The sequence below is a fragment of the Lagopus leucura genome, unplaced genomic scaffold, assembly GCF_019238085.1.
Source record: "Lagopus leucura isolate 7727_CA_CO unplaced genomic scaffold, USGS_WTPT01 Super-Scaffold_100008, whole genome shotgun sequence".
Lineage (NCBI taxonomy): Eukaryota > Metazoa > Chordata > Aves > Galliformes > Phasianidae > Lagopus > Lagopus leucura.
The window spans coordinates 9,358,756-9,380,140 of record NW_024962265.1 but is presented as its reverse complement, the minus strand read 5'-3'; the positions used below and the strand labels follow the sequence as shown (position 1 = coordinate 9,380,140).

At 34.8% G+C, this 21,385-nt stretch overlaps 1 protein-coding gene across 4 annotated transcripts in view; it reads right to left on the bottom strand.

Moving 5' to 3' along the window:
- CACNA2D1 (calcium voltage-gated channel auxiliary subunit alpha2delta 1) overlaps positions 1-21,385 on the bottom strand; it is a 356,843-nt gene that overhangs the window by 64,575 nt on the left and 270,883 nt on the right. For all 4 annotated transcript variants that reach the window (XM_042872959.1, XM_042872960.1, XM_042872961.1 and 1 more), the window contains exons 11-12: positions 9,575-9,733; positions 4,630-4,734 (exon numbers count right to left, since the gene is read on the bottom strand). In XM_042872959.1, coding sequence (XP_042728893.1) covers positions 4,630-4,734; positions 9,575-9,733 — 264 coding nt within the window. The remainder of the gene's footprint in view (positions 1-4,629; positions 4,735-9,574; positions 9,734-21,385) is intronic.

Here is a 21,385-nt window from a genome sequence, read left to right as displayed (position 1 = left end):
CAAAACAAAATTATTTCCTGGATTTACACATTTGTAACCTTAAACCACCTAGTACTGTTCAATTTAGTTACTACTGAAGTTTTTCCAAATAGTAATTGTCACAGAGGAAGACTACTGATGTGGAATATTTACATTCATTAATTAAATGACATTAATCTATGTTAGGAACTGAGGAGCTAGAACTGTTGAGTACATTCTCAACCTTTCATTAATAAGTGAGGCTAAGAAATTGGCAAAAAAAAAAAAATTGCCTTAAGAATAAGATATTTCTGCAGCAAGCTCTCTACTAATATTTGCCACTTTAATTAAAAGGAAAAAAAGAAAGCATACAACAAAAAACACAAGGGACTGACTGCAAAACGTGTGAGTACTGACCCAAATTTTACCCAGAATGTTCTAGCTTTACCAGTTGTGAAAGCCACAGTATTGTATTGTGCATACAATAAATTTAAATTAAGAGCTGGACATACTCTTAAGACAGAAATGATTAGGGAAGGAGCCAGAGAGCCAGTTCAACCAGCTGGCTGGAAATCTTTTCTGTTATGGGATGATTCTTTGTACCATCACTTCAATAAAATTCACGGCGCAAGAAGGCTGTCTAGGGAGAAATAACAGCTTCTGCCTCTGAAGATCACAGAAGGCAAATGCAGTATGGCTCAGATAACGATCTAAAAACTGAAAGCTTAAAGACTGGCTTAGCACTTACGCTATTTTATGTATGAAATTATGCGACATGGTATCCAGACAAACTAGAACTTTGCTCACTTCAGTCCTTTATTTCCTTACTTAGTGCTGCATCCTGTGTCACAGATCTGGTACACAGAAACGCAAGAGCTTTGACACTTTGATAGTTGTTAAGCCCCATCAGAGGTCGATACTGGTGCTGAGAAATATACTGTTTTTATTTTCAGCTTCATGAGCAACTCTAGAAAGTTACATTTATTCAGTCTGACACCTAATCAGAATCCCATGGCTATCCCAAGTAGAAATGTCATCAGCTTTCTCAGTGGTCATTTGTAGTCAGAAATAATGCTTTCAGGCTTGTCTGGAATGACTCAACTACCATTGCCTAGATTAACACTAAATATTTCTCTTTTTTATTCATACCGATATGCAATTGCACTATAAAAGATGCAATCCAATATAAAAAAAAATGGTAAAGATAGCAGAAGGAATTTTTATTTTAGAAGAACTTTTGCAAATGTTTTCTCATAGAGGTTTAATTATATCATTCAACAGAAACACTGAATCTGTCACATTTGAAAAAAGACACTTGATAATCCTACATTCCTTTCTGAAACTTCCCAAGTTGGAGCCTCCTTACATTGAACTTCTATCACTGTAGCAGCTCTGTGCCCACCACACACAACTATTTATAATATAACTGAGTTGTTGAGACACTTCTCTTTATACCTTTTCTTCTCAAACAACAATGCCATGAGGTTGTATTAATCATTACAGATAATTTGGTGAGAATGAGACATGAGACTGACCTTGTGCTTCTCCTCCCACCTGAAATCAGTCCATCTGACCACCCAAGACATCTGTCATGCCAGGAAACTTCAGACAACAGAAAGTGCATAAGCTAGATATAAAATCTTTTTCCTACTCACATAAATTGAGCAATTCTGAGTGCACAGTCTGCCCTGAAGAACTGTATTAGTTTTCTATTTTTAAGCTGAATTCAAAATTCTTAGGATGGAGAATGCCTACTGTGCCTGTGTTTCAATTCAATTTATATTGCTATCTTCAGTGAAGCCATCTGCAGTGTGAGTGCAAATAAAAAGCAAATTTACCACCCACATTCCTGAAATTCATAGTGCGTGGTATTTCACACATTTAATGTGACTGCCCCAAATGTCACCTTAAAGGTAAACAAGCCAATTTTTAAATATCAAGTACAGCATATAGTTGCAATCTGTGACAATAAAATCTGGGTTTATAGAGGGAAAAAGCCACGCAAAGGTAAAACATAATTGTAATTTTTCAGATGAAAAACTTTTTTAGATGAAAACTAGGAAAGTTGCTCCTCAAAAAAAGTTTTATAAATTTTAAAATAATCTTCATACTTTGATTTGTAAAGACAGAAAACTGTTTTAAGTATACCTACATTCCTATCCAAATATATGGAATTCAGTAATTTAAAAGAGCAGTTTTCCAGACTGGAATCCAAGATGTTTTTCAGTACTTTTAAATTGCTTACTGCATCTTTTCGTTTCTAAACTCAGAGGGCAGCACTAAGGGTAACGTAAACAAGTGTACTAAATCATGTCATCTGACTGCAAAAAATTCATTTCAACTTCTTTCACGGGAAAGAATTACAAAGTTAATGACACAAAGAAGAAAACAGGCAGAGAGCTGAAGACATTTTACATAAAATGAAAACAAGTAATAATATATTTGAATGAAACTATTTGTTTGAACAAGAGAAAATAGTAAGTTTAAGAAATTTCAGGACAACAGAATCTAGATTGGCATAAAATCTAATATCTGATCATGGAGGCAGCCTACTGTGTAATCTAAAAAGGTAATGCTATGTGACTATTACCTCAAAAAATTAAAATTATATTTTTCAAGTTAGATTGTGTCTGTCAATGCTGTTATTACTGTGCTCTGTTCAATTACATGAAGATAGATAGGAAAGGAACAAGATTTGGGACTGAGGGTAGTACAACCATCATTGAATATTTTGTGTTAGTCTTATTTTTTTTTTAATATTATTTTTATTTCATTATTTCATATATACATATAGGATGTCTTATATAATGTTTATAATATTGATTTTATAATTATTATTATTATTATTTTAATACTAGAATGATTCAAATGATTGTCAGGGAAGTTTTATTATTATTTCTAAAAATGAATTTACTGTTTCATTAGAAAGTTTTCAACCATGAATTTCTTTTCAATAAGACAACAATTGTTTCTGATTGAAAACTGATAAAGAGAAAGAATTATACCTGCAAATTTTTCTTACTATCTCTTTTATTTCCAAAGTCACCTTAGAGGAAAAACAGCAAGGATTGTATCTAACAACCCAGTAACAAAATATAATTTCTTACAGATATGGATTTGTAGATACTTAGAACATAAATTTGTAGGAAAATGACCTTGCATTGCATCTGCACTACAGTTAATTACATATGAAAATGCCCTTAACTAGTCAGAAATCCAACTGTGACTGTTGCCACCATTACACACTTGTTACATGCAACAAAAAATCTAAACATTTATTTGGTAGAGAGAACAAGAAAGTGAGAGTGTATTATATATAAAATTATCCATACTACTATACATCAAAACAGCCCAACTCTTAGCAGTGTAAATTTGCAGTATTGAGAGATGCAGTAAAAGTGCCATTCTAAATTATATTTCATTAATTATACTTCACAGAATGATTGTCAGGCATGATGTAAGACAACAGATCACAGCACTGAAAATAATAAGATGTATTCTCCCTCTCATTTTTCTCTTCTTTAGTTTACAGCATTTGTTATATAATAAAAGCTATCATGTCCACATTTGAAGAGGAATCTCTGCATATATTTTCAGAATACAGCCATGTGTGTCACAGAGTGAGTTGCTATGATTTCAGCTGTTCCATCTAATTGTCATTTTAAAAATACAGACACAAAGAATAACTACATCCCACCACATCATTCTATGTCAAACACTATTACAAAGCAGACATAAAATTATTATTCACTAAGTGAATCACTGGTGGAGATGGAAATTGTCTTGCATTCCTAGCTCCACTTTTGAAAGGATTAATTCAAATGTATGTGTATTTCCATTGAAATACTTCTACTGCTTTACGCATAGACATACATGGCAAATACTAAAGTGTCTTAGGAAACTAATCTAACATCTAGAGGCATCTTCATACAGTAGGTATAGGTAAGTTCTTAGTTACAATATGAACCCAGCTTACATTTAACTTTTCTTTAGAAATAAATTAATCTTCTGAGCATAATGATTTACCTGAAAAGTAGTAGAAAACAACCATAAACCTTTTTTATTTGACACACATGTGAAAAAGCCAATCTGATCTGCACAAAATCCAGTGCCTCTTGTGTCAAGTCCATAATTCTAGTTTAATTACAGAACAAGTTTCAACACCAGAAAACTGTCCCTTTACTAGTTAAGACACTCAGTTTCATAATTAGCCTCACAGGGAAAGATGGGTGGCTTTGTTCTAGACCAAAGCTGTCCAGATTCAGATTTTTGAGACCTACTTTTGCCTTTGGTTGATGAACAACAAAACACATTGAAAATACTCACAGTGAGAAGATACATTCTATATTATTTAACTACCTGTGATTCCACTTGATAGTGCAAGGATTGCAGTAAAGCAAGAAAAATGCTATTAGCATTAAATTCTGAATGGCTAATGCACTTTTGTACCACTTGACAACAGTGAGTTACAAAGTGCAAACATTAAATATGTTTTACATTTTTTTAAAATAAATATTATATAGTTAGACAGCTTTAAGTGCCCAGAAAGTTCAATAATAATAATAAAAAGAATATATTATACACATACCAAAATGCTTTTATTTCTGTATTTAAACATTCCACATCATACTACTGTACTTAATAAAAGAAAGTCTTTCATATATTACTTACTTTTTTGTCTTCATTATATTTATGGAATATTTCTTGCGCTCTTTCTTCACCGCCATCCGTAAACAACATTATAATCTTATTGCAGTTAGCTCTAGAAACACTGTGCTGTAGAAATACAAACAGAAGCTTATATTTTATTTCAAGCTATAAAGAATAACAATTGTTCTATTTGATGGCTTTCACATAAAAATGTTTATTACTTTAACAGAAGGAAAAATTTCTGCACTTTGGGAGTAATGAAAATACTTACAAAGTGTTCCAGCATTTCATTCAGTACCTCCTTCCAAAAACAAAACAAAACAAAACAAAGAAAAAACCACCAAAAAAGACTTTTTTTTTATTGTATGAGAGCTAAGCCCAACAGTTCTAAGATCTGTTCAGAGGAATGAGGATCACCACCAAACTTTGACACCATCTCCACAGCATAGCTATACAGACGCTCTGCATCATTACAGTGATCTGAGATTCGTATGTGACAGCCTCTGTATATTTTTAATTTTCTCTTTCCCATCCCTAATGTCATTTTGGAAATTTGGAAACAATAGTCTTCTAATGAATAACTGAATGTGAAATGAATTACTAAATATGAATTACTGAGTATGCATTAAAAAAAAAAAAAAAAAAAAAGAACATGCATTTTTTTTTTTTTTCTGCTCTACTCCTGCTCAAAGACTCTTCATTATTTCTTGAGAAGGAGTCTGGAACAAAGAGAATTGAGGAAAAACCCCCTTGACTCCTTATTCAGCAGTCAAAGTAACTAGTAAAGCCACTGGGAAAAACATAATGTACTATGCAAAGAAATAAAAGTGGAGTTCCAAAGCCAGAACAAGAAAGAAATGAAGGAATTTTGGCTCCTTACAAAAGGAGCCACAGGCTCCTCTGCTGGCACTCATCACAGTTCCTCATTGCCTGAAAAGTTCTATCTAGTCTAAACAATCCTTTCTTAAGTTGTGCAGCCAGCATTCCTTGTACTCCGTGTTGCACACAAGAGATCCTACCCAGGCATGGTCTGGTACTTCTGAGTAGATGCATGTGAAGGAGTAAAACATTTAGAAATTCTGTGGAATAAAATGAACGTTGCCCCTCATAAGCTACATTTTGCTATATTAATTCACTATACACTCAGAGAGAGAAAAATAGTAGGGTGATCTTTCCACAGAACCAAATCCTCCCTTACTTTAGTCTTTGTAAATAGAATAAATGACTAACTTTCACCTAGCTAGTCAAGTGAGATGATCCCACTCCCCTTCATTACTTTTCATCCTGCTCTCTGATACGACTTGGTGTTCTGTAACAGAAAGACCCAACACCAAACACTCAAACATCAGCCAGTTATACCTAATATTGCAGCTCCAAGTTCTACCAGCAGACTAAAAATCAAAATATTATCGGCAGTCACTATACTCATAGATGAGTAAGTTTGCCTCAGAAATGTTCTGTATTGGTAGGTCAATGTCCAGGGAATTAGTACTTATTTAATCAATAAACAAACAAGCAAACAAACAATAACAACAAAAAGCAAATCAAATTATTTTCCTACATACAGTAACAAAAAATCCCTTGAAATCAATACATTCCCTTCAGTCTCATTAGCACACTCTTGTTCATTTGGAATTACACAACTTATGACCCTCTTTTACTTGTGAAATATAACTTACAAGATACTGCTTTGGGTTGCAATATTCTTTATATTAAAAAAGCAATAAAAGTAGAGTGGATACTTCATGAATAAAGGAACTCACGCACACTTACAGTGATTTGATACAAAATCTTAAACCTAGTTTCTTAGCATAAACCTCAAAAGAAAACAAGTTGGAACCAAGACTAAGCACTTGGTTTTAGCTCTATGTTGTTCTTGATTAAGGTCATCTAGATTCTTTTATAAATGTAAGCAAGACATTATCTGTTTTATACTGTACTTAAAATTGTGTAATTTTTCTTCTCATGGGTTTCATATCGTTAAAATTAACTCATTAAGAGTCAGGCTGGGATCAAACTTTGTGAATTTTATACCACCTAGAAAGAGAATGTAAAGGAAGGCAAAAGTCATTTACCTGAATCAAGACGAGATGATCAGAAAACAAATCATAGTTAATGTGATATGAAGGAAAAACTCTTGAATTGCTGAAGTTAAAACATTATTTTCTAAGAAACAGTCAGTTAATATAATAATAAATACTCAAAAAATACCTCAGAACTTATGGAATGATGTTTACTAATATGAAGTTGAATTAGCATGTTAAAAAAAACCTGAGGTATTTATTTTAATCTAGCAGTACATTGAACAGCACGTTTTTTTCGTGACACTAGAAAAATATGACTTTGGTATGAAGGAAAACTTTTTGAAGTAACTTTCATCAAGAAATAATACGCCTAAATTCCTGCAAAAAATGTAAGATGCTTAAAATATTCAATTACCATTGACCTTAAAGCAGTTGGATTACTTGAAATCATAAATATTACAGGAAACTATCCTAAGCATCTTTTTTATTACTGGTTTAAGCCTGTATTATATTCACCTAATATATCACTTTGCCATAAGAGTCTGGCATTGTCACCATCAGCAGATTTTTACTCTCCCTGCCGAATGGGTTTGTCGATAGCTAGAAAGAATAACTGTATTTCTATTACCTAGCATAACCTTTCAATTTCCTTTGATAAACCCATCCACAATATCCAGTCATAATATACAGGCTTGTGTGAGACTAATTACACCTCTGACTCCTGTAGGCAAAGACAAAGTCCCACTACAAAACTAATCCCTAATTATTTTTTAAAGCAATTTTTTTATCTTAAAATAAGTCCACTATTATAGGCGAATGCGGGACCCCTCCACAGGATGTGACAAGACAGGTCCTCTCCCAGCTCTATGATTGATGTGTGGCATGTGCCGTTAGGGGCGTAGACGAAGCACATAAGGTATATAAGCTAGAGTTCACGCGTAATAAATGCCATTTTGCTGTTCACCATATTGGTGTGTACGTGCAGTTATTTGGTCCTGACCTGGTTAGGGTTAGTAGCGTAGGAGGCAATGCAACAGTCCACTTTGAATCTTCCTGTATTCAAGTCTTCTTTTATGGCCTGAACACAAAGTACTTACATGGTATTACAGCAAACGTAATATAGAATGTTAATCAAACATAAATGCTGTGAGGAACCAGTTGTGTTTGGCAAAATTTATTGTGTCTTCCTGGTTCCTTCTGCGTGAGATGGCAATGGATAGAAATAAAGAAGCAATGTTATTAAGGCTAGTCTGAGAAAGTCTAACAACTTTTTGAATCCCACAGGCAGATTTGTGCTTCTATCAGCAAACTGCACACAATCATTTTTCCACCAAAGCCCTTTGTTAATCAAAACTGATCTGCTGAGTAAATACTGTGGGAAACAGTGTATTTTCCTTTTCTCTATCAAAATTTCACGAGGTCAGAAAATTTTCAAGTAGTTCTACCCCTAAGCCACATATATAATGTCAGAAATGCTCCTTTAAGTCCAAAATCTGGTAGACAAGGAGGATAAAATAAGTAAAGGTGTCTCTACTGAGCGATATCATGGAAAAAAAAATAATAAAAAGAACACATTTCATATTTATTAAGCTAGATCCTTAGATTCTGTAAGTTGGTTTCTGTAAATTTATTTATATTAAGGTTAAAATCAAATATATGTCTTTATGATGATGAAATGTAAAAATTCTCTGGAGCATGAGTCTTATGGGGAGTGGCTGAAGAAATTGGGTTTGCTTAGTCTGAGAAGAAGAAGCTCAGAAATGATCTTATAGCTCTCTATAACTACCTGAAAGGAGGCAGTGGTGAAGTGGGTGTCAGTTTCTTGTCCCAGATAGCTAGCTAAAGGATGAGAGATAATGGCCTCAAGTTGTGCCAGGGTGGTTTAAGTTGGATGTTAGGAAGAATTTATTCTCCCAGAGTGGTGAGGCATTGGAACTCATTGATCAGGGAGGTGGTGAACTCAATATCCCTGGTTGTTCAAGAAACACACAGACATGGTTTGGTAGGAAATATTGGTTGCAGGTGGATGGTTTGACTAGATGATCTCAGATATCTTTTCTAACCTTGGTTATTCTATGACTCTAGGATTCTATGAAATATTTGTTAAAACAAAAAGCTACTAAAAGTGACTGATAGAACATCTGTGGTTAATAGGAAACATTACTACTCAGAAACCCAGTGCTTGCATGAAAAGGACGTATAATGAGATCAAAACATGAAGACCAGGCATTCAGTTTTTGAGGAAATTGCTCATTTTGCCCATTAGGTAGAGAAATATGTAGTAATTCTCCCAGATACCTACTATCAATTACTGAATAGTCATCCGTTATTTCTGTCCTGCTGAAGCTAAGGTCAATAAATCATGAAACATAATAAATATAAAATTGCATGTATGAATAAAGTAAAAACAGTACTAGCAAAGTGAAAACCAAATCTATTCTCAAACCTTAGCAATCTGTCAAGATTTGGAGGTTCAACAAATAAAATGACTGTTTACATGACTTTTTACATGATTGATAGTGATAGATCGATAGTGATAGGGGAATGGTTTTAAACTAAGACAGGAGAGGTTTAGGTTAGATATTAGGAAGAAGTTTTTCACACAGAGTGGTGACACATCAGAACAGATTGCCCAAGGAGGTTGTGGATGCCCCATCCCTGGAGGCATTCAAGGCCAGGTTGGATGTGGTTCTAGGCAGCCTGGTCTGGTGGTTGGCAACCCTGTCCATGGCAAGGGGTTGAAACTAGATGACCCTTGAGGTCCTTTTCATCCCAGGTCATTCTAGGATTCTATGAAAAGACATATTGTTGGGATAATTTAATTTGCTAAATTAAAGTATCTTACTGATTATCTGTGATGACAGAGGAGCATGCAAATGCCTTCTGAACATTCAAGTTCTCCTAACTCACTTTCAGTAATGGGCGATGACTTTCATACTTACATTCAGCAGCTGTTCAAAAGCGTAGCTAAAGCCTTTTTTGTAATCAGTAATTCCTTTAGCAGAGATTTTATCCACAGCTTCCTTCAGCTTCTTCTTGTTCCTCACATTAGCTTGGACAAGATGATTAAAGCAACTGACATTCTGAGCATTATTGTTAAACTGTGAAATAAATAGAAATAGTATTAAAGACACAAATATACAATTCATTTAATTTTCTTTTCTAGATGTGTAAGTAGTAAATTTTAATGTCTGTCTGGTCCAAGATATGAAACCTGACACCTGGATATTAATTTCCACTGTACTGTGAATGTCCATCAGTGTTTGTGATTTCAAAATTGGGCAATAAAGATACTAAAAAAGTCATTTGGTACTTCATTCTTTGTTGCAACCCAATAATTTCTACAATAAGACAATGGAAAAATCCCATGAATTTTGTTTCAAGCTCATATAGTAAAAGAAAAATAGAATTAGGGAAGTCAGAACAGAAATATGAAAAAAAATTATATTAATTTTTAATCACTGAAAATGTTGATTGAATTATCAATTCAATATCAATTTCTATACTGTATGTGTTAATTTATGGCTAGCCTGCTTAATAATAAAACTTCAAGGTTGTAATAAATTAAAACAGATAGCTTGTAGAAAGCCAAACATACTCTTGGGAGAAAGGAATAATGAGAGTACAGCTGTAAAAAGGAGAATATTGTTAAGAGCAATGCAAATTTGTGTATTAAGAAAACAAATATTTAAGCTCTATTAGCAATAATAAAAAAACAAAACAAACAAGCAAAAAAAAACAACATCCTGAGAAATTCCGTCATCTATGAGCTCGTGATTTTAATTAAAAGCATACAGAGAAAAGTTTTTATGTGCAAAATTATTTCTGCACAATCAGTTTTTGGTCTGTTTGTTTTTGGTATGCCTCAGAAGAAAGAGAAAGGTAGAAATATGTTTAACTTGTTAACTATCTGAGGTGAAAACTTAGTGAAAAACTTTAAAATAACTTTAAAATCAAGGGGTTGTTTAGGTTTAAATCTCAATACTGTTACTTAGTTCAGTGGGACTGCATAGAAAATAAGGCAAATAAGTTCATGGGGTTCAATAACTGCTCAGACTAGAACTCTTGGATTTTATACTTTCATACTTTAGAAAACTATACATAAGACAATTGAAATTAATATTTGTAATTCTGACTTACACAGAATTTACAAATTCAGTTATATTACAGGAAAAAAAACAGTTTTATTCTGCTTTTTGCTTAAAATTAGGTAGCAAATATTACTTTTAGAGCAGGCAACAGAGATTACTAATGAAAGATATGAAACTAAATAAAAGGATTTCTGTAACAGAAAAGCACTAAGAATTATATACGTATGGAAAGCATTCTTTATTCACTATGCAGTTGTATGTCAGGAAATAGAAACATTTTTATGTAAAAGACAGAAAGCAGAGACAAAGCAAAACAGCTTAATCACTGAAACACAGAACAGCACAGAGGTATGAGGGATTAATTTTCATAATACACTGACTATAAATACAGCATCACGTATCTAAATAATATCCACTAATAGAAATAAGAAAACAGGCTGTAGTAATGGTTATAAAAATTATTTTCCAGTACTCCCACTATCATCATGCATACTTTATTTTTAAAATAAATGGAAATATGGAATTGGATTACAGAGGTGCACATTTTCAGTTTGAATATTCCTTTAATGTATCCCACATTTCCCAGAAAAGAAGGATTTTGGTAAGGACTGACTCTCTACTGCTATTAAAGTATAATACTCCCAGCTAGACTCTAAAAGTTTTATTTGCGTGATTTTAAAACCTTTATAATTTATAACACTCTTCCCTAGGACTCAAACAAGTTATGGTCACTCATTTTTCTATTTCCCCTCAGTATCTTGATGTGGTGATACCTACATGCTGTGTTTCAGCAGCACATTTAGCCTGCACAACAAAACCACCAAATGATCACGCAACTGTAATCAATTCACTCTGACGCAAAACACTGACACGCTCAATTGTGTTTCTTGCTGAAGTAGCCAATAAATCACTAAATCACTCTGTGATCATTAGACACACAGGCCATGTGGTAGTGAAAACATAGTGCTGTGGAATTATTTCAGCTTGTCTTGATCTGATTTTGTAAACATGGCACGGAAAAAAAGATACAATTTTAAAAATACAAGTTCTGAAAATAAATTGTAATTGTGAATTGGGATTACAGTAGAATCACAGGAAGAATAAAAATGCTGTCAAAAAGTATCTCTGCTCTACAAAAGCCCATTTCACCTGAAAAGAAAATTTGAAAACATCTTTATCAGTAACATTTGATACAAATTATTCAATCAGCTGATTTCAATGGTTACTGGTGTTTCATTGAAGGCTTAGTGATAAGTGAAATTTTCTCCCTGAAATGCCACTAACAGAAAAATTCCAAAATTGTCCCCTAGCAGTCCTGCAAATGTTATCAAGGCAAGTATTTCTATGAAGGTCAGATATCTAAAATATGGATTGGTAATTACAGATATAAAAATGGTATTTCAAAAATTAACAGGAATTCTGGATCTTTTTTTTTTTTTTTTTTTTTTTTTTAAACAATTAACAAGTAACCTCTACTGTATTTCCATGTGATTTAAACCAAACAAAGAAAAAAAGGTCAAGGTCAACACAGCTGCATCTACAAACAAATGTTGATGCAAAATAAAGACAGAAATATCACATTTGTAGAATGGAGAATTAGATCATTCAGTGTCTGCAAAAGCTATAATCAAGAAAATCTATGAGCAAGCTGCTCTGAAATACAACATTGAATGTTTATGTTAACATCAGTCAACACAGCAGATGAGGAGAGCTTATGAGTAGATAAAGGAATCAGTAAATGGAAAAATAATCCTGCAAACTGAACGCTTACCTATTTGCTAGGAGGTGAAGGAGTTTCATGACATAAATGCAACTGATAAAAATGTGTAAAAGGGGGAACAAAATTCAGGGCTACAGTTAATGAATCTGAAATCTAGAAACATACTGAAAGAGTACTGCTTTTTAACCAGTTGACCACATTTCAAATACCAAAACTATTCATAACTTTGAATTAGACCAACTGAGACAGTTTTCAGTAGTTTCTGTTACACTAACATGAAATATGTAGAAACAGAGGCAATAATAATATTTCACATATTCAGGTAACAAAAGATGAAATGTCTGCAACTAGCCTTTGACAATTACTGGTTGCATTATTCATCTTGTAAGAACAGTGATAATGCTTTTTAAGTTTGGCTTCTTTCTTCAAAATCATATAACATTGTATTCAATCACTTAGTATCTTACAGGAAGAAAGAAAATGCAGCATTTCAAGAAACAATTCAGAAAGTTCCCATTCATATCAAATCAAGTCCTATCAAAGCTTTAAAACTGAAGTAACTGTAACCCATACTTTATTGAATAAAATACTCCCAATGAATCTGTAAAAAACATCAATTGGGTATCTGTCCTACTGGAATTTCCTCCTAACTATTGCAGTATAGATAAACATATGTCATAAAAATGCTATTCTGGTAAAGAGAAAACATGTAGAATATTTGTAAAATGCCATGGAATGAATAAGTCACTTTCAAAACAACAAATGACATTTGGAGGCAAACCATTTAATTATTAAGATCTAAAGCCACCTGTAGAGTATGCCAACAGCAGTGACAGATTCTACTTTGTCAGCTGTATAAAAAGCTCATTCCTGTACGTAAGCTAAAATAAGCGGGCTTGCCACAAAACACTTGGAAATTAGTAGCAACAAAATAATGTTAGCTTTTATTTCAAACTACAGAGAAGTATTAATATAAATAATTTTGTCTTGCATTTATATAACACACCATAGAGCTAGCTGTATATTTTGAATGGATTCTTTCTCCCCATCCAGATAATTTACATCCTTCTGTAGTGTCTGCCTTTCAGGTCAGGCCTGAGGAAATCTGGGGCAACAGAACCCAAGTCTGTTACTCGAGCAATAAAAGAGTGAGATAAATTAATCTAGTTGGCCTTAAATGATCACTACAATTTTTGCCCATGTATTGGGAAACTCAACAACTTGAAAGATAAATTATTCAATTTGACATGAAAATCTGAACAACAAGATTTGCATTTAACACGTCTTAAAGTTTGTCCTTCTTGAGAAGGTCAGAAATGGAAATAATAATCTAACAGTCCTACAGTTTTACTTTCATCCTTCCAAGAATCCAGAGACTAATTTGCAAAACCAATGAAAATTATAAAGTAAAAATTATGGAGTGAAATATGTAAGAATGGGAGACCTTTGCCATTTGTTAGGTAGTGTTAGTAAGCTGGAGGCTCCTCCAGGCACACAGACCTCCACAATTCACTGTAAAGAAGTTCTTGCGGAACATTCATGCAGAACTTCCTATGCTGCAGCTTATGCCCGTTCCCCCTTGTCCTGCCTCCACTCACCACTGAAAAGAGACTGGCCTCACCACAATGGCCCCCACACCTCAGATATTTATAAACCTGGATCAGGTCCCCTCTCAGTCTTCTTTTCTCAAGGCTGAACAGATCCAGTTCACTCAGCCTTTCTTCATAGGGGAGATGCTCCAGGCCCTTCACCATTTTTGTGGCCCTCCGCTGGACTCTTTCCAAGAGATCCCTGTCTTTTCTGTACTGGGGAGCCCAGAACTGGACGCAGTACTCCAGATGAGGCCTTACCAGGGCAGAGTAGAGGGGGAGGATCACCTCCCTAGACTTGCTGGACACGCTCTTTTTAATGCACCCCAGGATGCTATTGGCCTTTTTGGCCACAAGGGCACACTGCTGGCTCATGGCCAACCTGTCATCCACCAGGACCTCCCTGGGCAGCATCTTCCAACACCTCACCACTCATAATGTATATAATATATAATATACATTATATTATTCCTGTACATATTGTACTCTTCCTAATATATTACATATATATACATATATATATGTACCAGACTGGTTGTGGCTCTGGGCAGCCTGGTCAAGTGTTTGGTAACCCTGCACATAGCAGGGGGGCTGAAACTAGATGATCACTATGATCCTTTTCAACCCAGGTCACTATGATTCTAGAATTACTATTCAACCTGCATCTACCCAACTTGAGGCTATTCCCTCTCATCATATAGCTAGTTACCCAGGAAAGGAGGTCAGTACCCATCTTGCCACAACCTCCTTTCAGGCAGCTGTAGAGGGAGGTAAGGTCTCCCATGAGCCTCCTCATCTCTAGATTAAACAGTCCTAGTTCCCTGATCATTCCTCATATGACTTGTGCTCCAGACCCTTCACAGCTTCACAGTCTGGACACAGTTCAGGGCCTCCATGTCTTTCTTGTAGTGAAGGACCCAAAACTGAACACAGTACTTGAGCTGCAGGTTCATCACAGCAGAGTACAGAGGATGATCGCCTCCCTGGTCCTACTGGCAACATTATTTCTGATACAAACCTGATATACTGTAGCCCCCTGAGCACACTGTTGGCTCATGTTCAGCCGAGCATCAACCAATACCCCCAGATCTGTTTTCTCTACGCAGTCTTCCAGTCACTCAGCCCCAGACCAGTGCAGGACCCGGTACTTAATCTTGTTAAACTTCATCCAAACTGGCCTCAGTCCAGCTATCCAGCCTGTCCAGATCCCACTAAAGGGCCTTCCTACTCTCAAGAAGAACAACACTTCCCCTCAATTTGGTATCATCTGAAAACTTAGTGAGGGTGCACTCATTCTCTAATGATCATCTCCGGATGATTACTAAAGACATTAAGCAGGATGGACCTCCAACACCAACACCTGGGGAATACCACTTGTGACCAGTGTTTTGCCATATACCATTAAAATACCAGAAATTCTTAAAGCATGAATTCTTATGAACAGCTTATCACTGAAATGTCTTCAAAATGCACATAAAGCTGATGCAATTCATACTGGATCTTAAAGCACTGCAAGAGAAAAATGTCAATTTCACAGACAATGTATAAATTGATGAACACTTCTAACTCTCTTCTGTACATCCATTTACCACTTTCCATATATCTGTAATTATTCATTTCATGAGAAATACAATGCATCTAAATCAGCAACCCAATGTCACTCATTCTTTTGGCAAGCGCAGGAAGTTATATAAATCCATATTAAAAAATTTCTATTGATTCTGCTTCTTTTATAAGAAGGAACCCAAAAGCACTCTGTTAATTGCACTCAGTTTTAACATTATATGCAGCTATATTATATTAGAAAATAAAGAAGGCACTGGAAACAGCAGAATTAAGAAGAAATACTACAAAGAGTTAAGTAAGAGGATTTTTGGTGAAAATATGTAACTAATGGTGGTGACTATATTGAAACATAGCATTTTGTTGCCGAGATTTTGTTGAGACAAATAGTATTATTGTGTTCTTTGTATCTGTTGTTAGTTTTCATAGAGATAATAGGAGGAATTACTTTCAGATCTACCTTTGTAGTATCTTGGGGTGTTTGTCTTAATCACAAAGTGGTTATTATTTTTTCTGATAGTCAAGACTTTTTTTTTTTACTGTATCTATTATTTTCATACATTAATATATATATATATAAATAAATATGCTTATTTGTATGACATGATCAAGAAAGCAAATATTATCAGATGCAATCTGGACATGACACTTATCCACTACGGAATCTAAGGAATGCCACAATTCTTGGCATTCCTAGCAGTAATTTACGTGAATGCAAACCCTTGAAAAAGAAATTGAGGAGAGCAGTGATAACACTGAAATAAACTTGAAAAACAGAAAAAGTTTTGTAAATCATCTCATTGTTTGAAAAATACAAACATGCTAATAAATTAACAAAAAATGCAGAAAATTTGCACAGGTTTTAGTCACTAGGTGGCACTGCAACAAAAACATTTGGACTGTTCTTGCAAATGTTACCTTGGAATACAAAATATTGCACTTCTGGCGAAATATCGCACTTCTGGTGGATTTCATTAGTGCCTTTTCTGAACTGCATAGATTTCTCATTGAAATTAAAACAATTACTTCCGTGTGATGAGTAAAAAAAAAGGAATATTATAATCCAGAAATATCTACATGCTGAAGGCAACTTCCACACACTGAACAGAAGAGATCACAGCTCTGAGAGAATGAAGTTTTCTTTTCCACTCAAAGGGTCCACAACAAGCATCATAATTTCCAGTGGCTTTACAAACCAGGTTTGCAATACATATAAGGGAAGAACTGTAAAAGCTAGTATTTCTCAACCAAGTACCTTTCTGCATCTCTAAATGCTGTACAAATGAAAACCTTTTTATTGAACTATAAATACTATATCTAAGTAAAAATTCAGATTGTCCCAACCATCCTTATGTGCTAACTCCCTAAATATATTCCTCACTTATGCTAATTAACTCACTTCTTATTTGACATATTTTTAAGATGTTTTTTTCAGAATGAAGTGACATTTCTAAGCTGAAAAAAAAACACCCTAAGAAACAAACAGAAACTCTCTACATCCCAATATTAAATGAGAACTTACGTTAAATTGCTTGCAAATTCCGTATTTAGAACATTTAGAACAACATTTAGAAATGTTTCTGTTATGTAAAATCAGATAAAACTTGGACAAAACAATGATTCCAATGCTTAAACTTGCTACAAAGATTCTAAAATAACAAGACTATGATAATTGAATAAATCAGAAATATCACTCTGAGAATACTGAAAATTCAGAAAAATATAATGAGCTCACTGAAAACCTAATCAGATACACTGCTGCTGATTTTCAGTCTGACAAGGTTTGTTGCTATGCTACTTCTACCTTGTGGCTAAATCAGCTTGGTGACCCAGTTGTAACTACACATATTAAATAAGTAATAGTGAAATAGATCTGATTTTATCAGGCTTTCCTCTTGTAATTAAATCCAGCCTTGCTGCTTTCTGTTTTTTTTTTTGTGTGTGTGGGGTTTTTTTTTGTTTTTTTTTTTGTTTTTTTTTGTTGTTTTTTTTTTTTTTGTTTTTGTTTTTTTCTTTCTTTTTTTTTCTGCTGCTGTAGTCCTGGTAATAGGATTTTAGGATTAATCCCAAGAATAACTAAATCCTGAATAAGGCCACTTACAAGCTATATTTCAGATTGTGATGATATAATTATATATCACAACCCTTTTTGAGAATAGTAAGCATGCAGTTTGCAATGTTTCATTACCATGTAGATATCAGTACACAGAAAATTAGAGGCAGTTCAAACAACAACAATTTATAATTTGACCTAGCAAAAAATATATGATGTTGAAGTTCATATTTTGCTATAGAATAACTGTATTCTCCTATCTTACGACTTGCATGCAGATAATTTTTTTATATATAGTACAACTCTACATATACATTGTAAAGGAAATGTAAAAGCCTTATTCCGATGCTCAATGGGGAATATTGTATTGAAAGTATAATGCAATAGTATATTGCAAGAAACATCTCAGAAAGGACTAAATAGTGGACAAAAATATGTTCTCAGTTAACTTAGTTAACCTTTCTAATCAGTGAAATTATCTGCACATAGATCAATGCAAATCTCCCGCTAAGTACAGCAGGATTTATGCTCAGATTCCATGCTGTGAACATTACGTTTGCAACAAAGAATGTCAGCGTTGCCCGTAGGTCTTTCAGCACAAACTCATTTACAGACATTCCATGATGTTGTGGCTATGTTAGCATGTACTCTTGTTTAATGAATATCACATTTCTGAGTCGTACTGAAAATTTATGTACTGTAAACTTAAGCACTTGCCAGAGAAATCTCACAGTTCTCACTATGTCAGAGCTGTAGGGCTGTAATGTTCGTTGTATGCCAGTGTTCCCCATATATACTGTATGAGAATGTGTAGCAGGAGATTTTCTAGAATGTGATTTTATAAGTATTTTTATTAACTTCATTCAGTCAATTTTGAGTTGTTTAGAACATGCAACACCATTGACCAAAAAGGTCTGGATATTATCTATAAATTTGCTGGATATGTACAGTTCCTATTCTGACATCAAAAGCAAAATGGACGTTTAACTGATGCACTGCGTGATACAACAGGTGGATGATTCAGTGCCAGGCACCTAGCTGGGGGAGGGCAGGGGATTACGGTGTTGTCTCCTTATTCTCAAGGCTTTCTCTAAACTTGCCTGCCACATCTCAGGACAGAAGCGCTCTCGAGAAGCTCTCTGCAGGTTTCCTGGACTTAGCAAGCAGTATAGAGGCCATGGCAGCACACTGCTGAACTGCAAGAGGCTGCTGCTAAAGCTGTGAGACAGGCTGGAAACGTGTGAATCTACAAAGCATGAGACTTGAGAAGTCTGTGCGTATTTCATTCATGTCCTGCCTAAGAGTTCTTTTACATTCACACCCAGATAGAATCTTGATATATATGATTTGAAGTTTTCACCTGCCAAACAGAGGATATTTATAGGAAATATATTTTAAAAATGAGAGACAGCAAACAAATGGCTTCCACCTTGTCCCAAACCTTTTGGACAGCCTGCATTTTTCTCTTCTATCATTAACATTTTGAGTCATCTCTCTCTCTACCAGAATCACTAAGCCAGCACAGCCTGGCCTCATCAGAACTGGTAAGGAGAGTTCTTGTTTAGAGAAGAACAAACTTAGTACCTAGGTCCCCCTAATCATTGTCTCCTGGTTCTGATGAATCAGAAATGCACTTTTGGTCCAGTATTTGACATGCCCCAGTCTTTAGCGAGACCAGCACTTCACTGAAAGTTAAGAAACTGTAAGTAGACGATAGATTTATTAACAAGTGAACCAAGACCTACCACCTCATTTTATATACTGCTAATATAGTCATTTTATATACTACTAATTATTAGAGAGTGGGATTTATTCTGGACATGACAGAAGCCTGTGCCATGTGTTGTTAAAAGTCTGACTTCCTGACATTTGACAACTACAAGAGAAGACACTAAAAATCTGTATTGATGCCCAAAGCAATCCCTCAAAGTAGGAATGGAGGTGACTTTTCTAGTCATCTGGAATTGTAAGTTACACTCAGCAGTAATAAATGTACAGTTTCCAGCAACATCCCTGCCCCTGACATCCTACATTAGAAATTCAGATTCTAATTTCTATTTCCTTTGGCTCTTTTTCCACTCAACTACACTATTCCTTAGAATTAACTCTTGTGACAAATGTAAAATATAACAGATCTTGTTTTAAGATTTTCCCTATTCCAACACATTACATTATTCTTCCTTCTACATATCCTTTGGATATTTTTCTTTCATAGCAAACTAAAGCTGTATTTAATAATACAACATTAAAAATATAGGAAATGTTAACACAGCAAATAGTAACACAAAAGAAAAAACAGAACAGTGTAATTATTATGTCTCTAATCTCCTTACACATATGCTTGCTGTTTCTATGCCCTTTAAAAACACAAAGGACTTACTACAAAATATCTTAACTGAAGAAACTAAGATGAGGAATGGGATGAATTCAGGAGCCTCAGGGGTGAATAACTGTGAGAAAGAAACAGGAGAAAGGGGAAAAATTGCTGGTCATGTGTAAAGAGTTTGCTTGCTTGGCCATACCCTGCACCTCATCAGTACAGTCTGACCTGTGTTCTTATTAAACTTCTTCTCTACCTCTTTTACTGAGTGGGTCTTCCATGTCTACATGTGTCTGTGCATAGGAGTGTGAGTGCAGCAACCACAACCAGGCCTGGAGTGGAGGGCCTGCACATTTGTGCTGCAGCAGCTGGAGGGACTGAAGTGAGTGTCGGCTGGACAGATACTGCTAAACTTTTAAGTACATAAGGAAAAGGAGAAAGTGTGCAGTAAATATTCTTTATTTAGAAAGATGAAAGCTAATGCATTGGTATCATATAAGGATGATGAAGTGCCTTCCAATGAATTGGAAACTAGAATGGATAACAAACAGCTATTTGGGATAAACATATACTCAGTAGGATAAAATGGAAAAACAAAACCACCACCAACAATAACAAATGCATTCTAGATTTAAGGCCAAAAGGGGCAATGAGATGATCTAGTCTGACCTCCTGCACATTGTCTCAACAAACACATATCACTAGCCCTTAGAACTCCTAATAGATCCTTAAAAAGAAGCCAAACCACTTAATGGTAAATGTTTGCTTAAAGTGCATTTTCCAGAAAAGCATTAAATATTGATATGTAGAGGACATACATTTTTTCCTTACAAGTTGTTAAGATATATTAACAACTTACATGTCACTTAAATTTATTGGGCTTCAACTAGTGATTCTTGCACTGCTTACATGTAACAGTTATGAAAGTCTATGGATGCAAGAGTTTTCCTTGGTGACAGCATTTCTTAGCTACTATCAAATTAGTTCTCAGCCTGTTTATTTATGAACTCCAACATAATCCCTCAAAAATTCAAACCGCTTTTCAGTTGCTTTTATAATGGAGTTACTGATGTTCATCAACACTTGCTAAATGTTTATGGAGACCAACCAGTGGATGTGAGCACAGTGAGGTGGTGCATTTTAGCAGTGGTGACAGCGATGTGGAAGACAAGCCATGTTCTGAATGGCCATGCAGAGCTCTCATAACAGGAAAAGAAAAGTGTCTTGATCAACTTCACTGTGTGAATCGGCTAATGATGGTGACAGTATTAGCAATAGGTTTTTGTAGCTGAGAATTTGCTCTATCAAGTAGTGTTACTGTGCTCTTTGTAGATTCCTTCTTTGGGAAAGAATAGCTGTATGTATCAGTACGGGTTGGGACATGAACTGCTGGAGAGGAGCTCTGCGGAGAAGGACT